This window comes from Opisthorchis viverrini (assembly GCF_000715545.1).
Source record: "Opisthorchis viverrini unplaced genomic scaffold opera_v5_112, whole genome shotgun sequence".
Lineage (NCBI taxonomy): Eukaryota > Metazoa > Platyhelminthes > Trematoda > Opisthorchiida > Opisthorchiidae > Opisthorchis > Opisthorchis viverrini.
In genome coordinates this window covers 547,097-559,924 of record NW_008751770.1, presented here as the reverse complement: position 1 = coordinate 559,924, position 12,828 = coordinate 547,097, and the positions used below count along the sequence as shown (strand labels likewise).

The following is a 12,828-nucleotide window of genomic DNA, read 5'->3' as shown; positions in this document are numbered from 1 at the left end:
TTTCAGCAACCTTATGAGTAATTCATTTACTAAATAGCACAGGACCTGTTTAATGAAAGCTTCCTCTAACTTCGTCAAATCACACACTGCACTTTTACGCGTAACAGCGCATATGAATACATGGGAAAACCAAGCGCTGTGAACCGAAGTGATGGCCTCTCATCCATTTTCAAAAAATGAAAGTCCTGTTTAGAGACCTATTGAAAAGCGGTATTACGTGAGCCTAGAGGTTCGAAATCCCCAGCTAACTCTGATGTACAATTCAGTAGGTCGTTGCGGATAATGTGCAATTTCTACATCCAGGTTTTAAACTCTCCTTTAGTAATTTACGACTGCTTGCTTACTGAAATTTATTTGCTTTCAATGCCCAGCCTGCGTTTGTTATTCGGACTAAGTAAATCTTATATGGCTTTCGTTTTAACGTGCCAATAGCCCTTCGGACCAGCCTTCTGCTTTCAGCCACACCGCTTCTAATATCACCATCAACTTATTCTCATTGCGCCGGAAACTATTTCTTGCTAGACTGTACTTGACCCTCTGAGGTCACCGGATTTAGCAAAACTATGTGCCAAATACACGGTGTTAGGTCACATGGCCACCTAAATTTCGTCCGATATTTTCAAATCCATCTGGCCTCAAAGACAAACACATGCCACCACCTAACGGCACTTCATTTCCTTTTGCGATCGATCGGTTTAGTCCGAGAATATCTTTGCGACCTAACTCATCTCTGTCCGATTTGTTGTTAGCCAGTCTGTCGATAATTAAATTCGCCGCGAGCTAACTTGATACGGAAATGTACTTTTGTGGTACAACTCACTGTAGGGCCGGTCCGTCGTTGGCTAATTTTGACTCCAGGTCTATGAAGTGTTCAGCAAGACTATGAGTGCTCAGATGCACTGCAAGCCAAGTGAAAATTAAACGAATTGACCAGATACATCAACAAAAGGTACTCTTATGAAACGCCGTAAGCAGAAGGTATAGCAGATATTTGAATTACTAATCAGACGACTGGCGCTGGAATACCTTAAACTTCCATCTAACCCTCACATAAGTGTGAGGCATGTTAGTTAGTTAAATAACTGTTGACACAGTATTTGTGAGGAAGTAGGTATCATCTGTTTGTGCTGCTATTATGTCATCAAAACGTTTAGTCCTCAGCTGTGAGGTATGCTTGCAGGCACTCCCCTGGATTTAAGTAAAGGTATTCACCTGGTTTATTCGACCTACTGAAAATAACCAATTTAATTACACTTTGTTTAACTCAACCTGTGAACAGCTGGCTGCTTTTATTCTTTCTTTTACGAATCTCGCTTCTCAACCACCCGCACAGAAAATTTAATCAAGTTAAACACGAAAATTTGGCCAAATTTCTCCTCATAATTTTGGATACCTTTCATTCTTCTCCATTTCATTTAAAATAAGCAAAACGTTAAAGTAGAGACCCCCTTTTAATGTTTTTTTAAAAATCAATCAAAGTTGACCAAAAAACTATGTCAAGACGCAATGTTTATTTACTTTTATCCTTAATGAATGCGATAAGGTATTCCAACTAATTGACACTTAAAGTGCTGAGAATTTGCTTGGGTTTCGTCTTGCAAAACTTGTTCTCTCTCTATTGTTGGTTTGTAGGCTGCTGAAAGATAAAAACATGTAGCATACCAGTGCACGAATGTCCTCGCAGTTCAGCACTGACCACGCAACAGTAGACGCCCTGGCTCATAAAAAAATTTTTCACTGGCATCTTTACTTGGAAAAAATGGAAGACAACACGGTTACTGACTAAGTGGTGGTGTCCAGTTTCAAGCTAATTTATTTGGCAACTAACTGACTAAACTTTTACTCACAAAATGTCTCAGTAAAACTACCTTACACCTGTGAAAATTGTAGCCGTTTGCTTTGCGTGACTACTGCTCCGGTTGTCATCGTGTCACTCCACACATTAAGTAACATTAGGTTAGGCTTCAACTATACACAGATGAGACCAAGGCACGCTCTAATTCAGTGTTTTCACCAGTTTTACTTAGCACTTTCTTGTTGTGCTACCTAATTGAATATAAAGGAGCAAAGGAGGAAAAATGTAGCCATGAGCCTAACTGCTGTATTCCTAGCTGTTTTGAGGAACATTATGATAGATAGGACTAGCCTCACCGCCGAACTCAGTTTACAGGATGTGGATGATTATTCCTAAGTGCTACCGTCTCCATATGTTATTGCTAAACTCAAAGGCCCATTGTTCGCCGATGTGTCTATTGTCCACCTGTCGATTACCAGCTAAAAAAATCTTTATTTGTGGCCCAGCCCTCGTCAGTTGATGTGACTACCAGCAGTAGCCTTTGAGGGTAGCTGAAGGCTAACTGCTGATCGCTCAATATTAATGCGCGCTGGTTTTCTGATGCTCAGTGAGTAGGCAAATAAAAGCTTATTTGCAGCAAACATCTGGGGAAAACGGGGTTCTAAGTCTACACTAAAAGCCTCAATAAGAAAACAGTCACAAGGATTAAAAATCTGGATATCATCTAGAATCCTCTAATGATCGTCTAACTAGTTTTCAATTACGCACACAAAGCTCATGTGAAAACGAGTGGCGAATCACTCAAATCTTTGAGATTTTGGGTTCAAGACTGGACATTATTTGGACGTTACTACTGGAACAGAATTTCCAGTTTTCTTTGGGATATTTAGGCTCAAAGGATCTCATAGATGCCGTGTTAACCACAATTTTGATGGAACTCGCGACGCACATTTTATTCTGGTATTAATCTCTTCACAAGATGTGCAGTTTGATTGCATATTGTAAGAGGTGTATTTTATTAGTTTCTCAAACAGTGAACAACTTGTAGACACCCGACGACCAAGAAGTACTCTTAGGTCTAAATCAGTCTGTCAGGATTAATCTGCCGCACTTTGTTTCTGAGATTTAGAGTCGCTCATTCACAAAAACCTACTATTTGCCTAAAACTGGAGTAAGTAGTGAATGCATAGTAAAAAGGTGAAAAATCATGATAGGGTTTGAGATTTTGAACTGAGTAAAACATTAGATAATTAGCCTACCTCTGAATCGATGGACATCTCTATTCCAAATCGCTGTTTGTTAACTTTCGAAGAGATTTATTGTGCTCATTTCTGAACATTGAAGGTTTCTTCATAATTGTTGGCAGTACTAGCTCAACTTTGACAGTAGTGCTTTTCCTGAAAAGTATGATGGCATTCGTTAGCAACATTTTATCCGTGAGTTCAAAGACCCTTTCCACAAGTCACTCAAAGGTTCACTACAATAAAATAAACTGCAAAAAAATTAGCTGTGTCGTAATTTTGCAACAAAATAAAAACAATTGGTTACAATACATTTACTTTTCTAGTGGAAGAACGACATATGCTTTACTCAGAATGTACATAAATAAAGCACACTGGTAGCATACCTCATAAGGCAACTTTATTTGCTTTGCCATTTTACTCATTAAATTTTTACGTGGTACGCGCCGAGAATTTTGAAATCGGCTAACCGGGCTTGCATATAACTGTTCACATGTGCTAACTATAGAGAAGGGAGTGATACTACAGCTTGGTGCATGTTACTCTAGACAAAGGGCGGGGCATGACTCACACGAAGGAGGTGAAGTAGGCTTTCAGGGAAATTAATGTCATGCTTTTGAGACATTCAAAGAGTGGGTTGCCAGGTTTTCTGCTTCTTATCAGAGATTTACTAGATGGTGAACCATTTATCTATTCTGGAGCATTTTTATTCTTTTTTCGCATAATCGGTTAACTGTTGCAAGCAAAGGGGATCATGCATTTCATAAGTCCCAGGTATTTATGTGGATTCCAACCTGAAGCGCAATTAGAAGCCACCCATCTTCGGAGGATTTTCGTCCTTCTTAATTGAACAGTTCAATGTGACTTCCTGGATGCACATGGAGAACGGAAATGCGTGAGTCTTTCTGTCCTTCAGTTTTAGCTCGGTTGCGCTTCTCACATCCAACCCCCGATTGTTCTCATTTGGCAGTATTTTTTTATTCCGTTTTATACGTAATGGTCTTCCAGATGATTGATTTGTCCGTCGTTAGGTTTGTGAACTTCTTGTCCGTAGTTTTGATCGCTTTCACATAAATCCGTTTGAAAGATCGTCGAATGCTTTGGTTAATATGTTATCCACATGACTTCTATGGCCACTTGTATCAATTTGCTTACAATGTTTCGTTATAAATTTGCCGAAGGTAATTGATGGCGTTATCAGTGACCAGCTTTAGCTTCCAGGTAACCTTATGTATGTGGCAAACTCCAGCTGATTACATTGCTTATTTGGCTCTTGATAAGGTCCCTTACTGTTATTTCAGGAAGAAATTTGATCCGCCTTTGACATTATCCTGGACCTTCTGATGAATTCATGCTTCAAACGTGTGTGATTCGTTTGGTTTGTGTTACTTTTACTGCATATCATGCCGTTCTCCGGATACATTGATGCATTTGACGTTTTTTTTACCCAGGAGCACTCTGGCTTATATATAAACCATATTTAAAATATACACATCATCTACTCGGTAACGTCGCATAACTCATATTGTTGTTTGTAGTTTTGGGGACAATGGGCTCGATAGCATGTTACAAGTGTCCACATCTGTTTATGAATTCCCTGTCCGTGCCACCGCTCTTTGTTAGATGTCCCAAGCCCAAAAAAACACACTTTTAGAATTCGTGTATGCACAGATTAACATGAAACACTTTTTGCGTATATACTTCCAAATAAATTCGCCGGCCTAGTTTTGTATAACAAATTTTCAGTGGATTTGAGTCAACGAAACATAAATCTTCACTGGTAAGTTTTTGGGGGTTACGTATGCGGGTTCCTAATACAGCAAACACAACTTTGACGACGTTGTGTGAAATTTTCATATTATAATGCGCTTAAAATGGTTGAAAAACTCCGGATTGAGGCTGACGACCTGTTCACGGTTTTACGAGGTAAAGTGTTTTTTGGGTTTGGTATGATAAAAAATGATAAAACAATGATAATAAAATCGGCTTATTCTTATAAAACTGATTGCGCGTTGTGGTTTTTTCCAGCTCCGAAGGCTGGTTTTCAATTTTAAGGTGCCTTCGGCCTGGTGGTTCGTACTGAAGCCTGGTTTATTTTTGGCCAAAAGTCATGGAAGCTAGCAACTGACCATATGACGCGACAGGTATTTGTTAAAAACCAATAGGCCACCCTAGAGTCTATTGTAGAAAAGTCCATTTCTTGACTATTTTCATTGACTATTAGTGCAAAGAACACTAATTCGACTAAGATGCAAATGTTTTGCTTACCGATAGATTCATTGCATTGCATTGCAACGAAGGACCGACCGGCATATATATATGGCAAACTCGCGAATCTTTGAGGCCCATCAGGAATTTTGCAGGCTTTACGAAGATATGCTCAAATTGACTTCATCATAATCACAATGGAGAGTTTCTATATTTTTAAAGCCTTTGTCAGGATGCAACTTCCTGTATGGTCACGGACAGGCGTTCTTGACTAACATGAGGTACAAAAATTTGACAGCAGATGCCATTCTTCTTATTTTAGGTCATTAATAACTGGATGCTGCTACCATAATGTTGGACTCAGAGATCAAAGAGTAAAACTCGTCAGTCGGAATATGGGCTTTCGTAGGAACCACACAGATGCCAATCTCGTGCATCCCTGAAGCATGCACGTAGCACCCACAACTACTGAGCCTTGCGAGGCCGTCACATATGGCTTAACGCAAGTAAACAAATGTTGCAATATGGCACAGTGTGATTAAGTGGCGGAAGAATAAGGAAATACGTGTATCAAGTCCAGCGTCTGTGTGTATTCAAATATTCAACCACACAAATTTGAACAAGTTGCAACAAAACAACACCCACTGCGATTTACCGGGGAGTCTTAGTTTTGCAGCAGGTGGTTAGGAAACAACTTTGGTGGAAATCTAACTGCAGGTGTCGGTATAGTTTCAAAGTTTCAAAGATCCTTAAAAATCTCACTGAATTAGTAGCAGGCAGTTTTGGAAAAGCTGTTTATGAGATATAAAACAACAACCGTAGATAGAGGTTAAATATTTCGAAAGGCAGGCTTACGATAGTGTGAAAATTGTTTTAGACCACAAGTTAAAAATCACTTGACCTCAAGAAACCATGTTTAGTCCAGATTAACGTCAAAACAAACAACACACTACAGACGACTGTCTGTTTCTCTTGGACTCCTTGGGGTTTGATTGAATTTTGTTAGCCCCGCGTTTCCCAAAACAGTTGATTCGCCAAAAAGATGCAGCGCTACGGTTACTTTGCTCTTCATAAAAACCATTCTGTGCGCGACACGTCTTTAGAAATAGCATCGTTCAATTTGAGAATGTCTCTTTGAAGCGTCCCTAAGTCTTTGATTTTAGACAAAAGTGGAAGATTTAGACGCTCGTCTAGAAGCAGTAGATTGAGAACCAGTGACTTATCCCTACGACATCCTCGATAGTTTGACGTAAAAATGTTGAAGGTGGCACATACATTGCTTCCACTTGCAGGGTGCTCGAAGAGAGGTGCACCGGTCGCCAATGATCGGTAAGCCCTTTTATTCTGGTGCATAGAAGTACTGTTGTTTTGTCGCATTCCATATAAAGCTTGAAAACGGTATGCACAGAGCACAGCTGTAGAGTTTTGCGCAAAGATATCCCGATATCCTGCTCCAGTTTTTGTTTTTGTCCGTTTGCCTGTGCAAAACGTTTCCCAATTTTTGCCGTTCCGACAATGAGGAGTGGTTCGTTTTGGATACTTGCGTGCGGTTTACTATTTTTCAGTGCCCATCGACATCATTATACAGTATGGTCCGGTCCTCAACTATTTAAAACCCACGCCACATTTTCAGCTTACAAGGAGAAAGAACTTTAGGGTAGCAGTTGTTTTCAAGATTGATTATTCACAGAATAAGATTGTTGCTATTTACGTTATCAAGTTCTTTGACAGCGTCAGACGATAAGATATCCGTGGACATGCACCTAACTCTGTCTGGTACTTGGTCTTTTCTTGTAGGTAGTAGGCCTGAGTTCCTTCGAGAAACTTTACGGACACGGCTTTGGCAGCTGCACATACGATACATGTTTTGAAATAGTCTCTCTGCTAGCGCCCTAGAAACTTTTGGTGGAGTTTGCGTTAAATAGGGTGTAGAAGATGGTGCACTGACAGTCAGCTCCGGCGCCTCTTGGAAGCACCATCTGTGAATGGTAACTTTTTGAGTATTTTGATTTTTCAGTGCACTACCTTATCGTAAAACAAAGCGATTTTTCAGTGCGCGTGGTTTACGTTAGCCTTTACACGCCGCTGCTGTTATTTTTACGCAGCATCCCCTTTGAGCGCTTTTCAAACCACCTATATCGACTACTGTAAGGCAAAACATCGTGCCTAGTGGTTTTCCCCTTAGTACAACACGCCCCATTTCGGTCAGTCTCTCTAGCCTATTTTACCTGAAATCTAATTATGGTTACCTTGTGATTGTTCATCCTGATGGCCTGCTTCAACAGTACAAAATGCGTAACAGTTTTCCCCAGACTTGGATATTTCTATGACACTAAACTTTCACGATGTCTGTCTTGGAATTTCGGATTACTCACACTATTTCTGTAATATCGGGTTTTTCAGGAAGCCGATAGCACTCATTTTCTGTTTCGGTAGAACCTGGCTTTTCAACCACAAAAAGTAGCACTATGGCTCTGCGTCTATATACGTTTGTCCGTATGTAGGCGCAAAAAGCTTAACTGCCTCACGCTGACCGCAAAGTCGTCTCCACGCTCTTAAATAATGCATCCGCTAAACATTTCTCCATGTTCCAGTTACCGTTCCTTGCCTTGGATGCAGGGAGAGTAAAGCTTAGTCTGAATGCGTTAAGCACGCTTGATAGCTTAGAACTACTTTTTGAAACATATTATTGAGCCTGCACAATGCTGAGACGTTGGCTGTATCACGTGGATCCACTTAAATGTTATTCAACATGAGAGATCCTGAGCCTTGTTCCGTCCAAGTCGCTGAAGCGAACACAAATTTAACGCAGTATTTTTGTGTACCTCAAGTGCACCCCATTACAATCGACGCAGATCTTTCGATGATAACACGCAGTTGTAGTACCACCAGTTCGTCAGATTACACCAAATGCCTTTTATTTTCAACTCATCTGTGGTGGAGTTTGTCTTTTTACATAGCTCTATATTACTGCAAATAGTAGACGACCTTACTTCAGGAGGTCTGCAGCGAACCGGTAAACATCGTAAACAATCGGCTTATAACCCCTTGTGGAATTCCTTGGTGGCCTGTCTGGGTTCAAAGAAGGACCCTTTAACTCGACATATGTTGTCGGACATGGGAGTCCGTCCAAATGTTCAGACATCCAACAATTTCGGTATGTTGAAGTGAATGTAGCAAAGTAGTGTGATCTATCCAGCGGAAGCGCGTACACAAATGTGCAATCATGCAATGTTCCTCAATTTCCTGACAGACTTCACAAGCCTTCGTAATGCAGGAACATCCACTGAGTAATCAATGTCGTGCCGGTTACAGTAATTAACGCGTGCACATAAATGCATCCAAAACTCGCCTAACTCGTTCCTTTAGGGACTAGAGGAAAGTTTAATTCAGGTAGAGAATTCAGCCTTCCCTGAGAGGCCTAAAAGCATTGCGTGGTAATGCCATGAATGTTCCCACGTTCAATACATCCAGCGTATCTCCTGCATTTATTAACCGGCTACACATTGCCATGGTTGCTGAAAAATTGTAGGATACATTCTTGTCTTTTTGGGTGTGTGGTCCTCCAGCCACGGCATCTCAGTGCCCTCAAGAGTTCGCATCGATTGTTCCGTCACCGGGGGAGATTTCGTTGCTAGCCGTGACTGTCCACCGCGACTTTTGTGTTTGTAGAACGTAACTTAAATAAGTTTTAAGCATCCGGACAAGCCAACTCCTTGTTACGATGAGTTTTTGTTTGCCATGTTCAATGCTTCCGGAATCTTGCTCCAGTATTTCCTGCAGCGCTTTTGTAGGATGGCTTGAACTCAGGTTAGTCATGATTTGTCCGAAGGTGTTCTTTACTTGTCTGGTTTTGACAAAATCCCATAGTTTTCTGCTCTGTGTGTGTCTGAATAGCTGATTCAACATTTCTGTGAGCTTCCACACTTCGACAACTTGCCTGACATCCATGGAGGGACCACATATTCAGAACTTATTCGCATGTTCTAGCACGCAGATTATGAGTAACCAGGAAAAAATTCTGAAAGTGTCTTCGCATATATCCAACAGTTCATGTGACATATATGGACCATCATATTCTGAAAATCGGTCTTCTTAGAAGCCGAGGATTGATCGTCAGATGTATCATCCACAACATACTGACAAACTTAATGATGCATTAGTTATTCCTAATGCATCGTTAGGCTGACATCGCTAGTGACGAAAATCCTGGTCGCTGTGGAAACTTATGTGCTCATGCTCACGGTATTTCTTCGTACAATAACACTGTATCCGTTTTGAGCAGTAAATCCATATATTTTCTTCACATGTAACTCCAGGATATAGTAAAGCACCAAAAATCGTCCTTACTCGAATACTTAGAGGTTTTTTTATGATTTTATGATGTGGATCACCGAGCACGATAACCCAGTATCCATTCCAAATGCCTGCCTGTATCAAGGTCAAGGTGCAGTGAAACCTTCAGTGTGGCCAATTATTTTCAGTCAGTTACAAATATCATAGGCTGTGCTAAACTGGATACATCCAGGTAAGTTTACGGGAGCATTTGGCCCAATGGTGAACACATTATAATTTGTATGACGCATAATGGAACTGTATTAAGTGAAGTAGTATCACGACGCCGGAACTGAAAATCATAGCGGGTACCACGGCAAGGGATCACGGATTCACGGATTGATACACATGATCGAGGCTATTGCCCAAGTTTACCGGGTCGCTTTTGCTCTTGTCAGTCAGTGGCTGTTGTTCACCCGAAAAGCACAAGTGAAAAAAGGGTGTAGCACTGTTCTCAGCGCGGGGCAGTATGCTCGCCAGCGCGAGGATTCGCATACATAAGTGTCTAATGGTGCTTTAAATTGGGTTCTAGAAGGAGCATGAACAACCGTCGGAGGAAGGTCTTTCCATGCATCTACTACCCGAAATGAGAGAAACCTTTATCTAATGAGTGTGTGTGCTCTGAGCCTGAAGATTTTCTTAATTTGTCCCCGCCTTGTGTTTGCTGGGTCAACGGTAAAAAACCTGTGTGCCAAGCTTTGATCAAACAGGGCATTCACGGATGCATAAGTAAGAACTAGGTCCCCTCGGAGGCCGACGGTGCTCAGGGGAAAGAGATCGGGCATACGAGACGCGTTCCGTAGTCCACGGATTTGAGACCGGCAACCATTCTCGTGGCGGCTCGGCGGACACACACAATGAGGGCTATGTCTTTCGTGCGTCCTGAGTAGACAACTTGGTTGGCGTATTCCAGGAGCGGTCTGACTTAGGCCTCATAGAGTATTTGGAAGTCCATGCGAGCATTAGAGGAGAAGGTGCGTCGGATCATCCGTAAAATGGCGAATGCTTTTTGGGCCGATTTCTCATGGTGCAGTGAGAAAAACAAGTTTAAGGAGACCCAGATGCCCAAATCCTTTTTGGCATCTATCCTCATTGTGTTTTCTCTGGTCCTTTCTCACCATGCGTAACAACGGCATTCGCTGAGTCTCCTCCAAACGACATATGAACGCACTTTTCATCATTCAGAGGAAGGTGCCAGTCCAACGACTACTGCCCGGCTGCGTCTACATCCCTTTGGAGGGCACTAGCATTGCTACTCCAGGATTTCAACTAGTCCGCAAAAAGTAGACATGGACTCGCAAGAACATCCGGGATGTCGTTGACGTAGATCAGAAACAGCACTGGTCCCAGGACGGAGACTTGAGGGACTCCATTGGAGACAGGCGCTGGAGAAGAGTAGATCGAGCCCATTCTCGCTTAGAATGATCTGTCTGATAGGAACGCCTTGATCCAGCGAAGGATTTTTCCTTGAATCCCGTAAGACTCGAGTTTGTGAAGCAGTGGGACGTGTGGGACCCTATCAAATGCTTTTGAGAAGCCAAAAAATATGGCATCCAATATGAGTCCTTCGTCCTTGGCTTGGGTTAAGCTGTCCATAAACACGAGCATGTTTGTCACGCAAGAGCGGTGTGGGAGAAATCCGTGTTGAGATGGAGATATCAGGTTGCTGTAAGCAAAGTGACCTAAGATAGCTCGCTTCAGAATGCGTTCCATCACCTTGCACGCCACGCTAGTGGGGCTCATAGGCCTGTAGCTACCGGGCGATAGTCGGTCACCAGCTTTGTAGATTGGCGTGACAATCGCTTCCTTCCAAGCAGAGGGAAGACGGCCTTCGTCAAGCGACTGACGAAACACCAGGTGTAAATGATTTGCCAATGTTGAGGACGTTTCCTTCAGGGTCCTTGGATGGACCTCATCAGGCCCCAACGCGCAGAATGGGTTGATCTTGTGCAAGGGTTGACGAATGTCCTCCACGGCGGAGACCAAGTCGGTTAGGAGCTGTTCGTAGTTCCATCCTGACAAGAGTGGATGCGACAAAGACGCTGGGGCTGAGTATGGACAGGCATAGTGTTCTCTGTAAACCTCAGACACGACTGTTGGGTCATTCGTCAGGCCTCTGTTTCTGTCCCTCAAGGAGAACGCGGATGGATTGTTTCTGCGGCGATGTCTCATGTATTTGAACAAGACGTCTTTGTTTTTTCGAGCGAGGACCGGAATGGTGGCTTGTTTTCGTATGTTCCATTTGAGTATTTCTGATTTACAGCGGTTCCGCATTTTGCGAAATGCCAGCTCATCTTCTGTATCCCCTGTAGTCAACTTTTTGAAAAAGAGTCGGGATCTGTTTTCCAGAAGTCGCTGAATCCTTTTTGGCAGCCTGCGGTTCTTCCGAGTGCGTGCCGGTGTTTTTGGGACGAGCGTTGCGTCAGCCTCGTGAACTTTTTGGACAATGGTCCTATATAGTTTGTCCACTGGAGCTGGTCCCATTGTGACTTGTTCAAGAAAGATGCGCATTCCTGAGAAGTCTGCATGGCAGAAGTTTTGAAACGACATCTTATCTGTGTGGTCTCCCGTTGTTTTTTGAGCCAACAGAAAGTGACCTGTTCTTCATACAATCCCCTGGACAGCTCTACTCCAGCACTTCCGATCGGTAGGTGATTTTGAGGCTTTCAAGAAGGAGGTTCAGCGCATCAAGCCTAGTGCATATTTCGCACCCGTTCCGACGTTCCGACGTTCAGCATAGTGCCTGCGCTCGGAATTTTGCAGCACCATCCAGACACTGTGTGGGTCAGTTACCATGCCTACAGGAGCATGTTGTTGCCAAAAGGTGGCAGCTTTTGATAATTTCTCGATTAGGGCTTCACTGGGATACAGTAACAAATGCGCCCTGACTTTTGACTTCTTCTGCTACTCCACTCGAACCAGGAACCTCAAACTCAGATTCAAACCTTCTGTCGTGCAGATATCCCAGCTTAAACATGGAACTGTGGGGAGACCATTGTCCGGAAAATTCACGATGATTGTTTTGTGTTCACTCCGAATAAAACGGCAAACGAACGAACGAACCAGATACTACCCGGAGAGACCAGTTGCCTCCTAGAAAATGGGTCTAAACAATTCTTCCAAAAGCTCACAGGATACGCACAAGTTGAGCTAACAATGCGTAAGGTGCAGAACCGCTGTCATTCAGAAATCCATTAATGGAACACGAAAAAAGGCTAAGGTGGAGAATCACGCTCGACAAAAACGAAA

The 12,828-nt window shown here is 42.6% G+C and overlaps 1 protein-coding gene across 1 annotated transcript; it reads right to left on the bottom strand.

The window, feature by feature from the left end:
* Positions 1-8,832: 8,832 nt before the first annotated feature.
* T265_05816 (hypothetical protein) lies at positions 8,833-9,195 on the bottom strand (the record flags this gene model as incomplete). Its single annotated transcript, XM_009170923.1, has 1 exon — positions 8,833-9,195. One exon carries the CDS (start codon positions 9,193-9,195, stop codon positions 8,833-8,835), a length of 363 nt encoding a protein of 120 aa, XP_009169187.1.
* Between the last annotated feature and the right edge of the window lie 3,633 nt (positions 9,196-12,828).